The sequence below is a fragment of the Canis lupus genome, chromosome 26 (assembly GCF_011100685.1).
Source record: "Canis lupus familiaris isolate Mischka breed German Shepherd chromosome 26, alternate assembly UU_Cfam_GSD_1.0, whole genome shotgun sequence".
Taxonomy (NCBI): domain Eukaryota; kingdom Metazoa; phylum Chordata; class Mammalia; order Carnivora; family Canidae; genus Canis; species Canis lupus.
In genome coordinates this window covers 25,141,685-25,162,728 of record NC_049247.1, presented here as the reverse complement: position 1 = coordinate 25,162,728, position 21,044 = coordinate 25,141,685, and the positions used below count along the sequence as shown (strand labels likewise).

The 21,044-nt window shown below is 43.9% G+C and overlaps 1 protein-coding gene across 11 annotated transcripts in view; it reads right to left on the bottom strand.

Moving 5' to 3' along the window:
- Positions 1 to 21,044, bottom strand: part of DEPDC5 (DEP domain containing 5, GATOR1 subcomplex subunit) — a 125,351-nt gene that overhangs the window by 1,783 nt on the left and 102,524 nt on the right. For 9 of the 11 annotated variants that reach the window (XM_038575740.1, XM_038575739.1, XM_038575742.1 and 6 more), the window contains 7 exons: positions 20,056 to 20,133; positions 19,417 to 19,549; positions 18,263 to 18,371; positions 16,393 to 16,617; positions 10,975 to 11,144; positions 3,824 to 3,995; positions 1,257 to 1,317 (listed from right to left, as the gene is read on the bottom strand). In XM_038575740.1, coding sequence (XP_038431668.1) covers positions 1,257 to 1,317; positions 3,824 to 3,995; positions 10,975 to 11,144; positions 16,393 to 16,617; positions 18,263 to 18,371; positions 19,417 to 19,549; positions 20,056 to 20,133 — 948 coding nt within the window. Of the gene's footprint in view, positions 1 to 1,204; positions 1,318 to 1,340; positions 2,499 to 3,823; positions 3,996 to 10,974; positions 11,145 to 16,392; positions 16,618 to 18,262; positions 18,372 to 19,416; positions 19,550 to 20,055; positions 20,134 to 21,044 lie in introns of those variants that run through there. The other 2 variants (XM_038575749.1, XM_038575748.1) reach the window with 2 other exon arrangements.

The window sequence follows — 21,044 nt, the reverse complement described above, 5'->3', positions numbered from 1 at the left end:
GCCCGCCCACATACCTGAGAGGGGGATGGTCCTTATCTTACTTCACCTTAGCCACACCTCTTTCCCTTAGTTCTCCCAGCTAAGCACATAGTAGGTTCTTACAAAAGGCTCTAAATTGAATAGAATGAAATTATCTTAATTGAAATCCTTTCTTAAAGAGATGAGGAACACGAATCTGGGGCTCTCTGCTTCACTGTGTTCTGGAAATGGGCAGGAGGAGCCACTTTTCATCTATGACTTATTCGATTCTGCTTTTCATCTATGGTTTGTTCTATTCCGGGTTTTTCTATTTCCATCACACACATTTATTACAGCTCTACCTGCTAAGTGCTGAAAAGGATGTGTTAACAGATGTGGTTCCCGCCCTAAGTCGGAGAGTTTATGTAATGAAGACACCAATGTAGGCAGAACCAAAGGAGGTAAAATACCTGTTTCCTTTTGTTGCGTTCTCTATATCAACTGCCATCTTTAGACTGGCATTCAATAATTATCAAAGAACACATGAAGTCAAACATACAAATTAAATGGGTAAGCTAACGTGCACAGCAAGCTCCATCTCTATAGGCTGACTCTATCATGGGTAAGAATGGCTCTGGATATTATCCTTCTTCCCCTCTACTTTTTAACCAAGGCTGTTTATTTACTCAGCATGGATCAGCCTGACCAGAATCTTGCCTCATCTCTTCCTTATGTCACCAGGGAAGACCTTTAATTTTAAAATGGCAATTTAACCACATGGTGTTTGACCTCCTCATTGTCCACTTGGGGAGCATTCAAGCCAGGACTATAGTGAAGGTGGGGGGAGGGGCACCCATCCCACCCAGACAAAGATGAAGGAGGAGCTGGGAAGCCACAGTAAGGGGATTCAGAGAAGCTGGAACAGTTTTTCTTTTTATAAGATTTTATTTATTTGAGGGCACCTGGGTGGTTCAGTGGTTGAACATCTGCCTTTGTTCGGCTCAGGTCATGATCCCATGGTCCTGGGATCAAATCCTATATTGGGCTCCCCGCAGGGAGCCTGCTTCTCCTTCTGCCTGTATCTCTGCTTCTCTCTCTCTGTGTCTCTCTTGAATAAATAAATACAATATTAAAAAAAATCTTATTTATTGGACTAGTTTCTCTTTCTGAGATGAACCTTATGGGTGGGCTAATGTTTCATTTCAGAAATGAAAACAAACCCGGTTTGGGTTTGGTAACTGCTCACCCATGACAGTCACGGACACCCTCTCATGTTGCCCTCTTGTTAGGGGACAAACCTGTGTGCAATGGCTTCCTGGAAAAGGTGCATTCGATCCCAGTATGTTTCTGGCTCGAAGCCTGAAAGGAGAAAAAAAATAAGTGCCAGGCAGAGTGTGATCCCAAGGTTTGTAATTCTTCCTGGGTCTGGCCTCTGTTTCTTTCACCTCTCTTGGCCAAACCTCCCCCTTGAGTCTAAGTGCTGCTTCTCCACACTACCTGCTTTTGAGAGACCAGCCTCCATCCCAAGGAACAACGGCGTATTCTCACTACACGTTCCCTAAAGCTCTATCAGGTCTAATGTAGAAAGGCACTAAACAGGAGTCCTCGGCAACCAGTGAGCTACCAGAACTTGATGTGAGACTCATTCTAATGATTTCCTATGCCAAAAGTGGAAAGGAACATGATATTAAAATACAAACAAAAGATAAGCATTAAATGCATGTTATCTGCTTTTAAGGAGAAGAGAAAAAAAAATTATTACCAATCTTCCATTTCCCTACAAGGAAAGACAATAGTATAAGCTCCATTTTAGGGGTGGGGAAACTGAAGCAAATAAATATAAAAATTATTTTTGGAAAAGTGATGGGCTGGGGAGGGCAGGGGAGCAGACAAGCACCCACATCATTGCTCTAGCCTCACTCCTTCTGCAGAGCTGGTGTGAGGACCAAGAGCTGATGAGGAGGTGGAGGGCTGAGGCAGGCTGTCACAGCAACAGGCAACAGGCCAGTGCTGCTCTTGGGATTGAGGACTGAGGAGGAGCAACCACACAAGCTATCCTGAAGAACAGGGGCTCTCTGCTCTCTCTGCATTTGGAGTTTTTTTTATCTAGAATACATTTGAGGGCTCTAGGCAACTAAAGAGCAAAAAAGAAAAAACACTTTGGCTTTAACAGGTAAAAACACACAGTGGATTCCTTGTCAGATTTTTAAGATTTTGAATCCACTGTTATTAGAAGGGGAGGTAATAGGAAGAGAAGCACAGAAGCAAGAAAATCAATTTTTAGATTCAAGCCTTTATTCTTTTAAACTAGGACTCCCTTCTTCAGCCGTAACCATGGCAACCAACAGAGGATGATGGTCTTGAAGCCTGAGTTACAACAGGCAGGGAAAACCAGTAGCTCACGCAAAAATGTCCTCCAATGCCAGTCTTGCCAGCCATCCTGTGCTGTTACAGTGAAGGTGGAAAACCCCAGAAGAGTCTAGCTGGTGTGGGGGAAGTGTCTCTTGAGCATATTACAAACAGCAGCATGAAGCAGTTGCCTGGATTGAAATAATCAGATACGAATATAATCATGTGGCTTTTCCGGACTGCATGGTCCTCTATCAGCCATGGTGAGGTTAAACAAGAAGGGTGTGTGTGTGTGTGTGTGTGTGTGTGTGAGAGAGAGAGAGAGAGAGAGAGAGAAGTACACTTTGTCAACTCTGAGGCTCCTGGGATCTATGGCCTCCAGTGGTTCTGTGAAGCCCTCTTGGAACCCCAACCATCAGTGAAAACACTGTGTCTATGTAAAAATGTCTTCCAAGATGTAAACAAAGAAAGTACAGGTGGGCCTTTGGAATACAAGTTTGTACCCCAGGGGCAGCCTGTCACAGGAAAAGTGCGAGAATACTCAGTGTGGCCTCCCTGACCTAGCGAGACCTCTCACCCCCCTGGGCCGCTTCTCTTCTATCTACCATGACACAGACTTAGACACACACAGGAAGAAACCACCTCTCTCACACCAAAAGTTTTTCCTTTCATATTTATAATTTCTACATCTGAGAAACGCAAGGGCTACTGATGTATTGGCAGCAATTCTAACTTTCTGTTTTTAGACAGGTCATTTGTGAGCTCACTGAGAACTGTATCGGAGGAGCTATTTATATGCTCATCCCAATGAGCAATTAATTGGTGATAAAAAGTTCCGTGCTGTGTGAAGTAAGACTTGTCCTTTGATCCTTCCCACACCTGCCCTCAGAGATCTGCTGGACTAGGGTGGAGCAGCAGGGGTCCCATCAGACTGACAGCTCTGTCCCAGGGGAAGGGCTGTCCTCTGAGGCCCCTCCTGCTCTGTCTTCCTTGAGATGCAGGACTCAAGCCACATGCAGTGTTCCAGGTGCTGACACACTACAGCTTGCACAATAGGCCGCTGTATCCTGTTTTGCTTTCAGTGTCTCCCTTTTTTAGCCTGTTTAGGTGAAACAGCAGATTCAAGCCTCCCATAAGGTTCAAATTCCCACAGTTAGGCTGGAGCACAGAAAGGAGAGTGTGGGAATACCAGTAATGCTCGTGATTTACAGTACATCACACCCTCTCCCACCCACCATCTGTTCCAGGCCTCACAAGGGTCTTCATAAGTTGCCAAGGCAGCTTTAAACTTTAACGTGCTCTCATTTGAGGAATAAGGAATTTAAGACATTAAGTGACTTGTCTAAGGTTACCCGGCCACTAAGTGAAGAAGCAGCCTGGAACCCAGATCCTTTCGCCCCCTTGTCCAAAGGCTCCCTCTGTGCACTAGCCTGTGTGGATTCAAAACCTAGAGAGGTGGCCTTGGGGGAAGGGTCTTACTCATGGAGACAGAAAGTCCAGAGGGGGTGTCTCTTACTATCAAACAGGTGCTCACTGCCCTCCTTGAGCAGGCAGCTGGTGTTGAGTGGGATGAAGAGCTGGGCTCGAAGTGGATCGCCATACAGGTAACTGGGCAGCGCAAAGGGACCCTCCAGAACAGGGACCAATAAAAAGCCGCAGGAAGTGGCTTTGCGATGCCAACCCTGGACCTGGTGGGAAGCACAGAAACAGTGTCATCTCTAAGTGAATTAAGACAAGAGAAAATACTTCCCAAGGAGTGAAGCGGCCACTGTGGCGGCATACGTATTGATTGGCATGTTCATTTATTCATGTTCACTGGCTCCAAACCGGTTCTGGGCAGGAAATAGCACAGTTTAACCTTCTCTGACAAATATGAAAAACTGTGAGTTAAGCACACAGCTCCTCCTCATAGCCCAAGCTTCTGCAACTTCAGTGTTTCTTCTGGAAGGAAGCGACTGGAGAGAGCTATTTCTTGCCTCCATTTTAAATAGCCTTCTCATTCTATAGGATGTTGGAGGAAGGTCACAGGATATAAGTTAAGTCCTTCCAAATTTGTCCTTTATCAAAAATTTACTAAGCCCAAAGTATCAAATAGGAAAACAATCCATTCAGGCTGGCTGAAAGGGACATGATGCAGGGTGCAAAATGACCGTGGTGGCCTCTGGCCAAAGGCGATAAGCCTTGACCTGGTGTAATGAGAGCCACTCTCTGACAAACTCCCAAAAGCTGTCTGTCTGAAGACTCAGAACAAAAGTTAACTGGGGCAGCAAGACAAAACTCCCCATCAGTACCATTTTCTTAGGGAACAGTAGCAATTTTCTATGTCTATACTTTTTTTTTTATGTCTATACTTTTGGAACCATAAAACTACATGCAAATAATATAGTTTTAAAAAAACATAAACTAATTTATGTGGCTCTAGCACACAGATGAGATTTGTGTCAAATGTTATTTCAAAAAAATATATAGTTTAAGCCATAACTTTACTTGAACAAACATAATTATGTTAAAAATTGAAAGGAATCACTCTTAGACTTTTTTCTTCAGAAACACTCATAATAACAATACATCAACAACAAAAACCATGGTCTCTAACCAAAATAATTTTTCTTTCTTTTTTTTAAAAGAATTTATTTATTTATTCATAAGAGACATGGAGATTGAGAGAGAGGCAGAGACACAGGCAGAGGGAGAAGCAGGCTCTATGCAGGGAACCTGACATGGGACTTGATCCTGGGTCTCTAGGATCAGGCCCTGGGCTGAAGGCGGTGCTAAACCTCTGAGCCACCCAGGCTGCCCCTAAAGATTTTATTTTTAAGTAATCTCTATCTCCAGCACAGGACCCAAACTCACAACCTTGAGATCAAGAGTTGTATGCTCTACTGACTGAGCCTGCCACGTGCCCCTGATCAAAATAATTTCTAAGTCTCTTTTTATTTTATGTAATATTTTAAAATACATCATATTTTAACATATAAATATGTACTGCCATATTGTAAATACTACATATTATTAAAATTACATAATAAAATGTGACTTATAACAAATTTGGACACTACGTTAAGATAATCTACACTAGAGATTTCTAAAAACTTTTTTTTTTTTTTTTGAGATTTCTAAAAACTTAACAAAATACCATCAACCCTTGAACACTGGGGGTTAGGGTCACCAAAACTCTGTGCAGTCAAAAATCTGAATGTAACTTTCAACTCCCCAAAAACTTAACCAATAACAGCCTACCATTGGGTAGAAGCCTTATCAACAAGATAAATAGGGCAGCCCTGGTGGTGCAGCGGTTTGGCGCCGCCTGCAGCCTGGGGTGTGATCCAGGAGACCTGGGATCAAGACCCACATTGGGCTCCCTGCATGGAGCCTGCTTCTCCCTCTCCCTGTGTCTCTGCCAATCTCTCTGTGTCTATGAATAAATAAATAAATCTTTAAAAAAAAAAAAAAGATAGTTGATTAACATATTTTGTATATTATGGGTATTACATAGTATATGCTTATAATATAATAAGCTAGAGAAAAGAAAACATTAAGAAAATCATAAGGAAAAGAAAATATATTTACAGTACTGTATTTACCAAAAAAAAAAAAAATCTGCATGTAAATGGATCCATGCAGTTCAAACCCATGTTGTTCAAAGGTCAAAACTGTAATGATAAAGGGATTAGTAGCTTTCAGTGGGTTTTACATGAATTGGTATGAAAAATATATTTTGAAAAGATAGTTGCTATATTCCCCCGAAGAGATACTCTTCCTCCTGCCAAACTGTGACTATATGTGTGTCTCTCTGAATGTTATGGTTGGGTTGCTTGAGACAGAATTATCTGGTAGGGCTTCCAAGGAGAAGGCTTAGCCTACTGGGTCAGAGGGTTAGTTCTGCCTGGAGGGAGTGGTCACGCCAGTGTCCTCTGCAAGCTAAGCTGGACACATGGCTGGCTGTCTTTTTCTTCTTTGTTTTTTTAAAGTAAGCTCTATGTCCAGCATGGACCCCAATGGAGAGCTTGAACTCGATGACCATGAGATCCAGACCTGAGCTGAGATCAAGAGTCAGCCACTTAACTGAGCCACCCAGGCATCCTGCTGGGCATCTTTTTTGATTTGGGTCTTAAGAATGTTCCAGTGTTCTGGGGTAGGGGTCCTTAGAGGCACTAATGCCATATAGAGGAAGACCAGGGCTGGGCAGAGACCCAGACACAACTCTTCCCCCGGATATCATGTCTTGTGGGACAAAACTAGGCCTCTGAGCTGTGGATAGAAAAACAATACATTGCCAGGTGATGCTGTGCTCATTTTCCTTGGTCATCTCCTAGCTTTCTGTAAAGTCTTTCTGAACCCTCTGGCTGCTGTCGGCTCTGTGATGAGATGCTCGCACCAGTGTGGGAGGAGGGCAGGACTTCATTAAAGCCATAGAAAAACATTCTTCTGGGTTGAACGGGTGAGTGTATAAAAGGAGTGGAAGACTGCAAAGATAGTTAAAGAGGGCACCTGGAAGATCCTGACCGCTTGGCTCAGAAATGTTTGTTCTACAAACTTTGGGACTGTGGATGGGGTGGCTGGGCTGGCTTCTCAGTGTAAGCAGTGAATGACCTGATTAGACAGCCTGGCCAGGCAGACTAGGAGGAGGAAAGACCAGCATAAGACCAATTAAAAGACAGCTTCTCAGCTATGGCACTCATGACATCTGGGCTGGTTCTTTGTTGTAGAGGCTGTCCTATGTGATGCACCGTAGGATGATGCACAGCATCCCTGGTGTCTACCCACTAGATTCCAGTGGCATCTTCTACTATTTGTGCCAGATAAAATTATTTCCACATATTACCAAATGCTCCCATGGGGGCAAAATCACACACTCCCTCTACCCCTGTTGAGAATTAGGGTTAAAAGCAGTGATGTTCACTGATAGGGGACTGGTTAAGTAAATAATGCTACAAATAGCAGAATATTGTGTAGCCCTTAAAAACGATGAAGCAAAACAAAAAGAAAAACACAGCAATGAGGCAGACTTATTTATGCTGATTCTGAGGATATATAAGTAATAGGACAAAACACAACGCAAATACCCTTGAACAACATAGATTTGAAACGTGGGAATCCACATACATGTTTTTTTTTTTTTAATAAACAGAGTACTATAAATGCATTCTCTCTCTCTCGTTTTTTTCTCTCATTAAGCTTTTGTTTTAATGGGTCTCAAAATTCTGTGACAGATTTTTGGTCAAGTTGTTTCCATTAAAAAGTACTGATTTTGGGGCAGCCCTGGTGGCTCAGTGGTTTAGCGCCGCCTTCAGCCCAGGGCCTGATCCTGGAGTCCTGGGATCAAGTCCTGCATTGGGCTCCCTGCATGGAGCCTGCTTCTCCCTCTGCCTGTGTTTTCTGCGCCTTTCTCTCTCTCTCTCTCTCTCTCTGTCTCTCATAAATAAATAAAATCTTAAAAAAAAATAGTAGTAATTTTAAAAACTAGTAACTTATAACTGCCACACACACACACACACACACACACACACACACACACAACAAATGGTCCACAAAACATTCTCCTTTCCTTCTGAAGGTTTAACGGATGCATTGTTATCATTAACCAGTCTTTTACTTAAACTTAAATGGCCAATTGACACAAACAGTTCTGAGACCGTTCTTCCACCACTGATTAAGACTGGGGTGGCAGGTATTGGGGATAATATTCATTTAGTCTTCTGAGCTTTCTGGGCAGACTTGGTGACTTTGCCAGCTCCAGCTGCCTTCTTGTCCACTGCTTTGATGACACCCACAGCAACCGTCTGTCTCATGTCACGAACAGCAAAACAGCCTAGAGGAGGATAGTCAGAGAAGCTCTCAACACACATAGATTTGCCAGGAACCATATCAACAACGGCAGCATCCCCAGATTTCAAGAACTTGGGACTATCTTCCAGCTTTTTTCCAGAACAACGATCTATCTTCTCCTTCAGTTCAGCAAACTTGCAAGCAATGTGAGCTGTGTGACAATCCAGCACAGGTGCATATCCAGCACCGATTTGGCCTGGAGGTTCAGGATAATTACTTGAGCTGTGAAGCCAGCTGCTTCCATTGGTGGGTCATTTTTGCTGTCACCAGCCACACTGCCACAATGAACATCTTTGACAGATACGTTCTTGACATTGAAACCCACATTGTCCCCAGGAAGAGCCTCATTCAAAGCTTCATGGTGCACTTCAACAGACTTTAATTTAGTTGTAACATTGACTGGAGCAAAGGTGACCACCATGCCAGGCTTAAGAACACCAGTCTCCACTTGACCACTGGGACAGTACCAATACCACCAAATTTGTAGATGTCCTGAAGAGGCAGATGCAAGGGCTTATCAGTTGGACGAGTTGGTGGCAGAATGCAATCCAGAGCTTCAAGCAGTGTGGTTCCATGGGCATTCCCATCTTTACGGGTGACTTTCCATCCCTTGAACCAAGGCATGTTAGCACTTGGCTCCAGCATGTTGTCACCATTCCAACCAGAAATAAGCACAAATGCTACTGTGCTGGGGTTGTAACCAATTTTCTTAATGTAGGTGTTGACTTCCTTAACAATTTCCTCGTATCTCTTCTGGCTGTAGGGTGGTTCAGTGGAATCCATTTTGTTAACACCAACAATTAGTTGTTTTACACCCAATGTGTAAGCTGGAAGGGTATGTTCACGGGTCTGCCCATTCTTGGAGATACCTGCTTCAAATTCACCAACACCAACAGCAACAATCAGGATAGCACAGTCAGCCTGAGATGTGCCTGTAATCATGTTTTTGATAAAATCTCTGTGTCCTGGGGCATCAATGGTGCCACATAATACTTTCCTGGCCTCGAATTTCCACAGGGAGACATCAATGGTGATACCATGTTCACGTTCAGCTTTCAGTTTATTCAAGACCCAGGCATACTTGAAGGAGCCTTTTCCCATCTCAGCAGCCTCCTTCTCAAATTTTTTGATAGTTTTTTTTTGTTGATCCCACCACATTTGTATATCAGATGGTCAGTAGTGGTAGACGTGCCCGAATCTACGTGTCCAATGACGATGATGTTGATGTGAGTCTTTTCCTTTCCCATTTTGGTTTAGGGTTAGCAGTGGTTTTCACAACACCTGTGTTCTGGTGACAAACCCGTTGTGGAAAAGGGCATTGGCTCTTCTGTATGATTTCCTTAATAACATTTTTTCTCTCTAGCTCACTTTATTGTAAGAACACAGTATATAATACATAGAGCATACAAAATACATGTTAATTGACTGTTTATCAGTCAGCCTTATCATTAAGGCTTCAGGTTAAGTTTTTGGGAAGTCAAAGGCTATACTTGGGGACTAGTCACTAGGGTGGCTCAGTGGTTGAGCATCTCCCTTTGACTCAGAGCTTGATCCTGGGGTCCTGGGATTGAGTCCCACATCAGGCCCCCCAAAGGAAGCCTGCTTCTCCCTCTGCCTGTGTCTCTGCTTCTCTCTCTGTGTCTTTCATGAATAAATAAATAAAATCTTAAAAAAAAAATAAAAAAGCTATACTTGGAGTTTTGACTACACAGAGTCTGCATCCCTAACCCCTCTGTTGTTTGTTAACTACATATTCCAAGCTACCATAACTGTTAAAAAAAAAAAAAAAGTAACAAAGCTTTATATATGCATACAATCTCTCTGCAAGTACACTCAACAAAGTGGTAGGGTGGTTGCTTTTATTTATTAATTGATTAAAAAAATATTTTTAAGGTAATCTCTTTACCCAGTGTGGGGCTCAAACCCATGACCCTGTGATCAAGAGTTACATGTTCTACTGACTGAGCCAGCCAGGTGCTCTAGGAGGTTGCTTATATCTTTCGTATTTTTTTTTCCAAATTTTAATTTAAATTCTAGTTAATTAACATAAAGTGTAATATTGGCTTCAGGAGGAGAATTTAGTGATTCATCACTTACATATAATACCCAGTGCTCAACACAAGTGCCCTCCTGAATATATCTATCACCCATTTAGCCCAACCCCACCTACCTCCCAACCACCTCCAGGTGGTTTTTTTTTTTTTTTAAAAGATTTTATTTATTCATTCATGAGAGAGAGAGGCAGAGACACAGGCAGAGGGAGAAGCAAGCTCCATGTGGGGAGCCTGATGAGGGACTCGATCCCGGGTCTCCAGGATCACGCCCTGGGCCGAAGGCAGGTGCTAAACCACTGAGCCACCCAGGGATCTCCAAGGTGGTTGTTTTTAGATGGAGGTCCCAGGAACAGGGTATGGTTGGGAGAGGGACTTACTTTTCACTAGAGACCAGTGATTTTCAACTCGGGGCAATACTCCTCCTCCCTGGGGACATGTAGCAATATCTGGAGACATTTTTGGTTGTCACAAGGCAGGTGTGCTACTGGCCTTTAGGGTAGAGGCCACTGATGTTGCCCAACATCCTATAATGCACAGGACAGTGCCCCCAGAACACAGAATTATCTGTCCCTAGATGTCAAGAGTACCAAGGTTGAGAAACCCTAATCTATCCTCTTTTCAACTGTTTGAATTTTTTTTACTGTGTTTAAATTTTTCTACAAGGCTATTCCAAATAGTCGAGGTGAAAGGTAATCGGAGTGTGACATGAATCTCTACCAAGCATCCACTGTGCCCCTCTGCAAGGTGAGCCAAGGCCCCAACCACAACATGAGGAGGCTCTTACCATCTCGAAGAGGACCGCAGCAGTCACAGCCATCCAGTGGAGCTTGATCTCAAAAGCTGCATTCAGGGAGAAATTGCCATGATAATAACAGCTGCACCACTCCAGCCGGTCTGTGCGGTTGTTCACGTCCACATCCAGGGTCACAGTCCTCTGCTCTGGGACAGTGGCAGCTATGTCAGCACGATGGAGAGGCCCCAGGAGAGAGAGGGAAAAGAAGGAGTGGGATGAAGTGGAAGAACAAACAACTAGGCAAACAGATATAAAATTGCAGAATTACCTACTGGAAAATCACAGATCCTAGAAGCTTCATGAAAATATCTAGTCTGGGGGTCAGCCAACTTTTCCTATAAAGGGCCAGATAATAGGTTGGGTTTTAAAGGCTAATGTGGTCTCTGTTTCAGTTACTCAACCCTGCCACTGTAGTGCACAAGCAGCCGGAGATATTATGTAAATAATATAGGCTGGGCAGTGTTCCAGTATAACTTTATTTACAAAAACAGAAGGATTTTTAGGGCAGTAAAACTATTCTGTATGATACTATAATAGTGGATACACGTCATTATACATATGTCGAAACCAAAAATGTACAACACCAAGAGTGAACTCTTAGGGACTGGGGTGATGGCTTGTGAATGTAGGTTCATCGATGGTAACAAATGGCCCACTCTGGTGCAGGGCATGGATGGTAGGGGAGGTGGCGTGTGTATTTGGGCAAGGAGTATGTGAAAACTCTATGTATTTTCCACTCAATTTTGCTGTGAACCTAAAAGTGCTTTAAAGATAAGGTTTATTATAAAAGAAACAGATGGTGGTCCAGATTTGGCTGGTTAAGCCATAGTTTGCCTTCCTCTAATCTGATCCAACTCCTTAATTTACAGATGAGGAAACAGCAGCCCTTGGAGGAAAAATGCCTTGACCAAAATCAGAGTTGGAACCTCAGCCAAGTTGAACCCCAGATCTTCCCCCTCCAGTGACCCACAAAGGGACACCATAGGACAGACAGCCCAGACCACAGTGAGGAGGAAGTCTTGCTTTTCTGGTTTCAACCCAGGAAGACAGTAATTCTATAATTTTTCTCAAGAAATGAAACCTCATAATGAAGCTCAACACCCTGATCCATCAACTATGTGTGGCTCAGATTCCAGGTTGGTATCAAACTACTAGCTCATCCTATCTGGATCTCCTGCTCAGAAATCCTACTCAACCCAAGACAGGGATGTTTTAAGGACAAGTCACTCAGGTTCCTGACCAGACTAAAGGCCTGAAACAGGCTCAGAGGTAATGGAAAGATCAGGTTCCACTCTGCCTAACTGGGCAGAGCCAGATGTAGGGTTCCTCAAACTATTATCAGCTCCTCATTCTCCCCTACCTCCATGAATCCAAAGGTATCTCTTTATCTGAAGCTGTCAGCTTACATCTGGGTTTTACAGGTAGAAGCCCTGAAAGGCTTTTATCACTGACAAGGATGAAATGGCTCTTGAGTCAGCAATTTTAGTGAATTTCTGTTAGACGGCAGGGGAGCTACAGCCAGGACACTGAATGGCACCTGGGTGGACTGATATTCAGCTGCTGGGTATATAGCTTATCATTTTCTCAAAACCAGAACATACAAAAATGGGAAATGTTCTTTTTCTGGAGCTGGAAGATCTAAGTTCTGCCATTTAGCCACGTGCCCGAGAACACTGCTTCAGCTCTCATTTCCGTTCCTTGTGTGCAAACCAAGAGGGTGCCTGCCCAGCTGCTTCATGGATGAGGGGTGAGGACCAAGTAAAACATGGCTGCCAAGAGGTCCGAGACTCCCCCTCTCACCTTCTCCTTTAGCCACCCCAGTTAAAACTCCCGTCATTCCTTCTTCCCCATTTAAGCTACAATTTCACCAATGTTCAATCTGAGGCCTGTCCATGACTCCCACAGATACTACTCAGCTGTCTGTGACACTTTGGGCTAAAGGAGGCGGTGGCACCAATGCTAAAAGTCTCATCAAAATTAGTTTCTGTTTCTGCCTGGCGTTCCTGATTAACGGCCTTTGACTGTATAGCCCCAGTCAAAGAAAGCAAGCTTAATTCTTGGTCTTGGACAGTGTATTCTTCCCCGGGGGAAAAGCCCAGGTCACAAAAGAAAGGACACTTGATGAACATCAGCAGTGATCTTGCACATCTCTTCTCTCCCATCTGTCATATTCAGTTCACAACAGGCTGGTCTGAGGAAGCGTCCTTTTCAGCCAAATGGTTGAGAGGCTCAAGATAACACTGGCTTTCACTACTTCAGGGGTGAGATTTGAGAGTATGGACACAGTCAGTAGGCTAACAATGTTGACAAGAGTGTAAGGCCCCAGCTGAGCTGCAGCTTTCAATAAGTTCTCCGAATCACTCCTTAGTTGCCTAAGAACAGATTTAATCCACTTGGGACAGTGAGATACAGTGAGTCCCGGTAAAAAGAGACAAACTCAGAGGAGCAGCAGGCTGAGTGTCCTTCACCCAGGTCACAGTGAGGGGCCTCACAGTGTGCTGGGAAGGGGATCAGTGCTGCTGAAGGAGAGAGACTGCAGTCTCTGGTAGGGTACCAGAGATCACTGTTAGCAACTGGAGCTCCCTGACAATGGAAAGAGTAGTCATAGGGATGAGTGCCCTGTTGGTGGGAGTTTTCAAGGAGCAGCTGGCACCCTACTTATTAGGAGTGGGATGGAAAATGTTCATGCATCAAGGTTTGGACCAAGGTGCTTGGCAGCCTCTGAACCTGAGATCCAAGTGGGGTTATCAAGAAAAGGCTGAGAAGTAACAGTGGGTGTGTGAGTGGGCTTAAGGATGTGGTGCTGTGGGTCTCATATGTCCCTGTAGCTTCACAGCTCTGTGACCCAGGATGACATCAATGGAGAAGTAGGAGCCACCATGGGCCAGAGCAGACAGGACTGTGTTGCACCATCAGGAATATTAAAACAGCTTCTGGCTGAGAAAAACTGATTTCTAATTGAGAATCAGGAATGTTTAAAAAGAGACATGTCGAAACAAACAAAAAAGGGGGGGATGGGATCCCTGGGTGGCGCAGCGGTTTGGGGCCTGCCTTTGGCCCAGGGCGCGATCCTGGAGACCCGGGATCGAATCCCACGTCGGGCTCCCAGTGCATGGAGCCTGCTTCTCCCTCTGCCTGTGTTTCTGCCTCTCTCTCTCTCTCTCTCTCTGTGTGACTATCATAAATAAATAAAAAATTAAAAAAAAAAACAAAAAACAAAAAAACAAAAAAGGGGGGGAGATCATAAATGACACATAGGCCTTCTTCTCCCTATAAATCATGTTAATTTTTTTCTGAGGCAAAAAAAAAAAAAAAAAAAACCCACTGAGGACAGCCCAATTCAAAGATAACTCATTTTTCTCACTTAAGTAAATGACACAGCACAAGTCTACACTCTGATCTGAAAAACAAAACAAAACAAAACAAAACTGGGAAGAAGTAGCTCATATCCTAACACAGAGGTCTGGGTCTGAGGGATGTTGCTGGATAGAATTAGCAGTGATAATGCCCTGTTGGGTTTACAAGGATAAGAAACCTACTTCCTGTGGGAGGGGTGATGGGAAAAGAAGCAGATGAGTGAAATTGTACTACAATTGTGGGAGCCAACTGGAAAGCTAATAAGAGGATATCTTCAAGAAAATACTCAGACAAGTAAGATTCTGTCTGGTTTGAGAATCAATGTTGACTCCCTAATGCCCATGTGCAGACCCCAAGTGAAGAACACCTGCTTAATAAACTACCTGCTGAAGACATAAATCCTCTCTTCTCCCTTACTCTCCCTGTTTTAGACAGATGACTTATTTTTCCACATGCTGCTCCTCTTTAAGTGCAATTTTCTGAAGTAATTAAGAATCAAAGCTAAATTGAGGGGATCCCTAGGTGGCTCAGTGGTTTGACACCTGCCTTTGGCACAGGGCGTGATCCTGGAGTCCCAGGATTGAATCCCACATCAGGCTCCCTGCATGGAGCCTGCTTCTCCCTCTGCCTATGTCTCTGCCCCTCTCTCTTTCTCTCTCTCTCTCTGTCTCTCATGAATAAATAAAGAAAATCTTAAAAAAAAAAAAAAAAAGCTAAATTGAAATAATATGAATCTCCCCTTGGGCTTTGAATTACAGCAGCCAGGAAAGGGTTTTACCAGCCTGTGGAAGGAGGAGACTTTGGAAATGAGAATGTGCATACAGAAATTGTCAAGATAGCCTCCAGAACCAGGATGATGACACAAGGGGGACAGTGCCTAAGCATTTTCCAGAAGCAGTAACTTGAGCCCAGGAGTAAGTGGGGACATTGGGCACTGGGTGTTGGTGGGGGGTGGTGTGCAACTGGTAACTAGCAGGTAGGGAAGTAGGTGGCCTCTTGGTTTCCAAAGGACTTCAAGGAAGTACAGAGTTAGAAATGCAACACAAGGAAGAGGGTAAGTCGTGACTACCTGGGGGAAAGAGGAGCCACTCTCTTCACAGTTTTGTCTTCTCCGTGCCCCCCTCAGTTCTCACACACAGTGCTAGAGCATGCTGGGGTGAGGGTATAAGGCGAGGTCAAAGCCACATCTGGATCCAAGTGAATCTGAGGATCTGGAAACTGTGATGACTATTAACATTCCCATTCTACTAGCTAGAATTCCAATTAGCTGGGCGTATCCAAGCAAACTAAGTGAAAAGTAGAATTTCCCTAGACTTTGGTCTATGTTACATTTCCTTCCTTCCTTCTGGAGGGTTTTTAGGATCTCTCCAACCTGCCATTAAGATAAATCTCATGACACCTTGCCTAGAGCATGCACTGTCTAAAGACAGTTTACATCCCAACCCATCAGTCCAGTCCTTGAGAGTAGAGGTCCCATTTCCTATCAGAGGTCACCACCATTCAGTAAGTGGGTGTTCACCCCCATCTTGGAGCTGTAGGAATCAAGGTAAGGAGGGAAGACTCCCAGTTTACAACCCTCAATGTGGTAAGCACATTTGCAGAGGGCAGAGGGAAGATTCACGCTTAATATCAGAGTTTGAAATGGATAACCTAACCTCTGAGACTCCTTCCTTTTCTGAGATCCTAGGACACTAAGGTCCTGGGAAGGCTTCAGGCAGGCACTTAGCCAGCAGTGAGCACCAGCTCACCATCCCTGTAGTCTGGATTCTTCTTGGGAAAAGTGGCCACATTGTCTATTCTCTCCTATTTGTGCAGGTTTAGCACTGGGCCTTATTTGAGAGCTGATGACCATTGTTTATTGGTTGGGACAATATGAGTTATTGTCCACTTAGTGGGAGCTAGCACAGGAGCCCACAATGCAGACCGAGTACCAGGATGACAGCCTCAGGAGCTCCAATCCTGGCCCACATGGCACTGTTCCCTTGGCTGACTGCCACTCTCCCTCGGCCCCCCACCAATGCATCCCCAGCCCCGTCTGGGTCAAGCATCTACCTAAAAGTGCAGCTGCCTGGCTCCGCCCTCCAAAGCTGCGGCTGAAGGAGCTGTGCCTGCTGGCATAGGAGGCTGGTCGGCTGGGCAGCCAGGGCAAGAGGAAAGCAGGGATCTCGGAGTGCAACAGCTCTTCGGCCACAAAGGCCACCTCAAACCACTTGCGCTGGAAGCTGGCGAAGTCCTCCCCCGCCGTCGTGTGCCAGGTGGTGGGCTGCTGCATGGCCACTGGGAAAAGCCAAGGGGAGAGAAAGTGCCCTCAGTACAAACACTTACTTTCTTACTGATGCAAGGCTGCACCTTGAAAATGCTATGCTAAGTGAAAGAAGTCATACACAAAAGACCACAGGATACATGATGCCACTTAAATGAAATGTCCAGAATTGGCCAATCCTTAGAGACAGAAGGCAGATCGGTGGTGGTCAGGGGCAGTGGGGAGGAGGAGTTTGGCAGTGACTGTTAATGGGCACCAGAGTTCCTTTCAGGGTGATGAAAACGATTTGGACCCTGAACAGAGGTAGTGGTGTTTGCACAACACCAGGAACGTACTAAATGCCAGTGAAGTGTTCACATTAGAATAGTTCATTTTATGTTACGTGAACTATCCTTCAATTAAACGAGATTTTTTTATCCTCAGTTTCATACCTTTAATTTTGGAGCTGATAATAGTAACCAGGTTTTTTTTCCTATTTGAAGGTAAACTAGGTATCTATTAGTCCAAGTGAGAATTTAAGGGGAGAGGCAGCAACAGACACACTATGGCTACCAGAAAAAGTCTGCTCGGATCCACTTCTACATATTCTTGGATAAAAGAGCATAGCAAGGGGCCACTAGCTGCTTCATCTGATATATGTATGATTCCCGAAACGCAGAGGCTGAGAAGCCATTTGTCTGCAGGATGGGTGTCACTTCCAGCCAAGGTCCCTGTGGGTTCTGAGTGGACTGGAGATACAGGTCTGAATCCTGGGTGACTCCAGCACTGTGAGCCAGCTCTGACCTTGCTGGATATTGGTCTCCTCTTGGGAATTGTGCTTTCTCATTAAAAGAAAAAGAAAGTTAAAATGTATCTCAGAAAACTTGCTAGGATTTGATAGTCTTTCTGGGTTAAGAAATGGAGCCTAGGGCTCCTGGGTGGCTCAGTTGGTTGAATGTCTGCCTTTGGCTCAGGTCATGATGCGGGAGTCCCAGGGATCAAGCCTAACATTGGGCTTTGTGCTCAGCAGGAAGCCTTGCTCCCCCTCTCCCTTGCTGCTCCCCCAGCTTTTGCTTTCTCCTCTCTCTCCCAAATAAAGAATAAGAAAAGAAAGAAAAGAAAAGAAAAGAAAAGAAAAGAAAAGAAAAGAAAAGAAAGGAAAGGATAGAAAAAAATAGAAAGAAAAGAAAAAAGAAAAGAAAAGAAAAGAAAAGAAAAGAAAAGAAAAGAAAAGAAAAGAAAAGACAAGACAAGACAAGACAAGACATAAAGGACAAAGAAATGGAGCCAGCAAGTAAAAAGTGCTGTAAGTTACAGATCACAGCCTGTTAGCTTATACTCAGAGCCACCTGCACTGGATGGGGGTGGGGGAGGAGCACTAAAATTAAAAATAGCAACTAAAAAATGGCCCATGGGAATTTCCTCACACCAGATCCCTTGGCCTCTTTTAGGCTTATCTTCCATCCACACTGTTCTGACCAAGAACATACCATAGCTTTAAGAAATACTCGTCACTCCAGTTATACTTAAATTAAGTACAAATGCTCAGGAAGTTGACAGATCTGTCTACTTAGAATACAAAGTCACCCCAGGAACTCAAGAAGAACCATCATTTGAAAAAGCAAGCCACCATGAAAAACCCTTGCCCCTGTGGGTAACAGCATTCGCCTCATCTCTGACCTCGGTCAGGTTCTTTGTCCATGACTATCTTGTAGAAATAGAAGCCATAGATGAAGGTCCGCCAGACTTCACCAGATGCGTGTGTGATGAGTTGCTCTTCCAGCATTTTCTAGAAGGAGAGACATTGAAACTCTGAAATTCCTGTGGAGGGACATCTTAGAGGTGCAGTCCTTAGTTCACTAGAGTCAAGGAAGTGATGGGAACATTGAGAAGACCCCATCAGTCATGATGACTGCTCTACAATGTTATTCCTGATGTAAATTATATTACACAATGTAAATGCATATTACAGGGTCATCAATTATTTCAAACATATGGCAAAGTATAAAGAATATCCAGGTATACCACTATGCAACTTCAACAAACTTAACGTTTTGCTATACTGACTTCAGATCTTTTTATTAAAAAAAAAAAAAAAAAAAGTATCCTGTGGACTCTTCCATGCCCCATTCCTCTTCCTCTCACCAGAAATAAATGGTTAGTGTGATATTATTCTCATGCATGTTTTTAAAATTTTATTATACACACACATACTGATAAAGAATATGAGGTATTTTTGTGAGATTTTAAATTTTAAATAAAGGGTATAATACAATTATCATTCTGTACACTGGATTTTCAGTGAACATCATGCTATGAACATTTGTCCATGTTGATATGTGTACCTCCAGCTCATTCATTTTAACTGCCATAAAAGCATTCCATTGTGTGAACAAGGAAATCTGATTCACAGGGAGATGGGAGTATAAGTAATAGGGCAAAGGCCATGCAAAACTGCCTACTGAGACCCTCAAAGAGAGAACAGAGGATCCCATGCTTATCCAAATTAGTTACTGGTTTTACATTTCAGGGATGACAAACCAGCTGTCAGCAAATGGTACTGATTTCCAGTGGGGGCCTCTGGACCGGATGGTGTAAACCACATCAGTCAACTTGATCTTTCCTATTCTTCTCTCCAGTTTAATTCCAGGTCTGAACAGTGTCACTAAATTCAGCAAGTGTTTGCTAAGTGCCGACCATGTGCCAAACAGTATGGTGATATGGAAATGGGATAATAAGAGGTAGCCTAGCCCTCAAGGAGCCCAGTCAAGGTGGGAGACAAATGCAATGAGATAAGCAGAATTGTCCTTCCATTGTGCTAAGCGTGGTCTCACCTGCATGATGTCGATAGCCATCGCCTGGGTCTGGACACCCTCCACGTTATTCACCAGCCAGTGCACCACCTCCGCACTGATGAAGCAGCATGGTGAGAGGCCCTTCTGTTCTGAGAGCAGCTGGACCCCTGTCCTGAATGCAATGTGGCGGGCAGGGAGCAGGGTAAGTGTGCACAGTGGCAACAAGCAGAAAGAGAACATGAAAAAGAAGGGACTCCCACTAAAGCATTTAATCTCTGAAGTAAGGCTCTGCATGGTACAATTTCTCTACCCTATTTCTAAACCCACAGAAACCTGCAAGACAGGAAAGGAAGGTGTTATAGGGGGAAAAGGAGAAGAGGAAGGAAGAAAGATCTGACACTTAAGAGAATTACCTATAGTTGTTGAGCATTATACTAGATAATTTACGTAATTATTTCATTTGATCCTTACATCAAACCTATGACTTAGCCACAAGTATTCCATTTTACAAACAAGGTAACAGGCTCAGAGGGGTAAAGTAACTTATACAGGGTCTCACAGTTGGTGAGCAATACAGCCAGGTATGAATCCACCAAATCATACTACCTGAGCATCCCTGTGACTCAGGGCTATGAGATCCTCCCGCCCTTGTACTCCCGCTCATGACAAACCACTTACGAGGGGTGCTTCATGGCTTCCAGGATCTCTGTCAAGGTGGAGGATGAGGTTAAAGAGCTTGCTGCCAGCTGCTGAGAGCTGTAAACAGAGTGTTCAGTCAGCAAAGCAAGGGGGGACATGCACGATCAAGAGCATGAACCTTAGGAACTACCATTTTTAGTTCTTACACAGCTAGAGGCCAAGGATGACATTGATACTGAACGTGTTCAAGCAAATGCTAGACAGCTACATCCTATGGATATCTAACGTGGGGTTTCCTACTTCCAAAGCATACACATTAAGATAAAAAAAAGAATCAAAGTGATTTTGTATCCAAACTTGGACACATCTTAATAAGCATCTCCCCTTCTAATAACGCCTCAACCACTTTATATAAGTATCTCTGCTTTTACTAACATTTCAACAACTTCCAAGAGATCTCTCTGGACTGCTCTGGTGTTACCCGCAAGGCCTTCCCCACCATTTAACCTCACCAGAAAACGCTAGGTAATCTGAGTAAAAGCACCAGAGACAGAATTCCAGTATCATCACTTACCAGCTGGGGGATGATACTGTTTCTATCCTTTGGGGTTGTTGTGATAAATGTGTATAAAATACCAAGAGAAGGGCTGATACCCACAAAGTCCCAAATGGTAAACAGTACTGAACATAATAATATCAACCTTTTGAAACTCAGAGAAGGGGATCCCTGGGTGGCTCAGCGGTTTAGTGCTTGCCTTTGGCCCAGGGCACGATCCTGGAGTCCCGGGATCGAGTCCCGCATCGGGCTCCTGGCATGGAGCCTGCTTCTCCCTCCTCCTGTGTCTCTGCCTCTCTCTCTCTCTCTTTCTCTCTCTCTCTCTCTCTCATAAATAAATAAATAAATAAATAAATAAATAAATAAATAAATAAATAAATCTTAAAAAAAAAAAAAAAGAAAGAAAGAAAAAGAAACTCAGAGAAGCTAAAGTAACAGGTGATGGTTAAAGACCTTAGAAGTGTCAGGATCT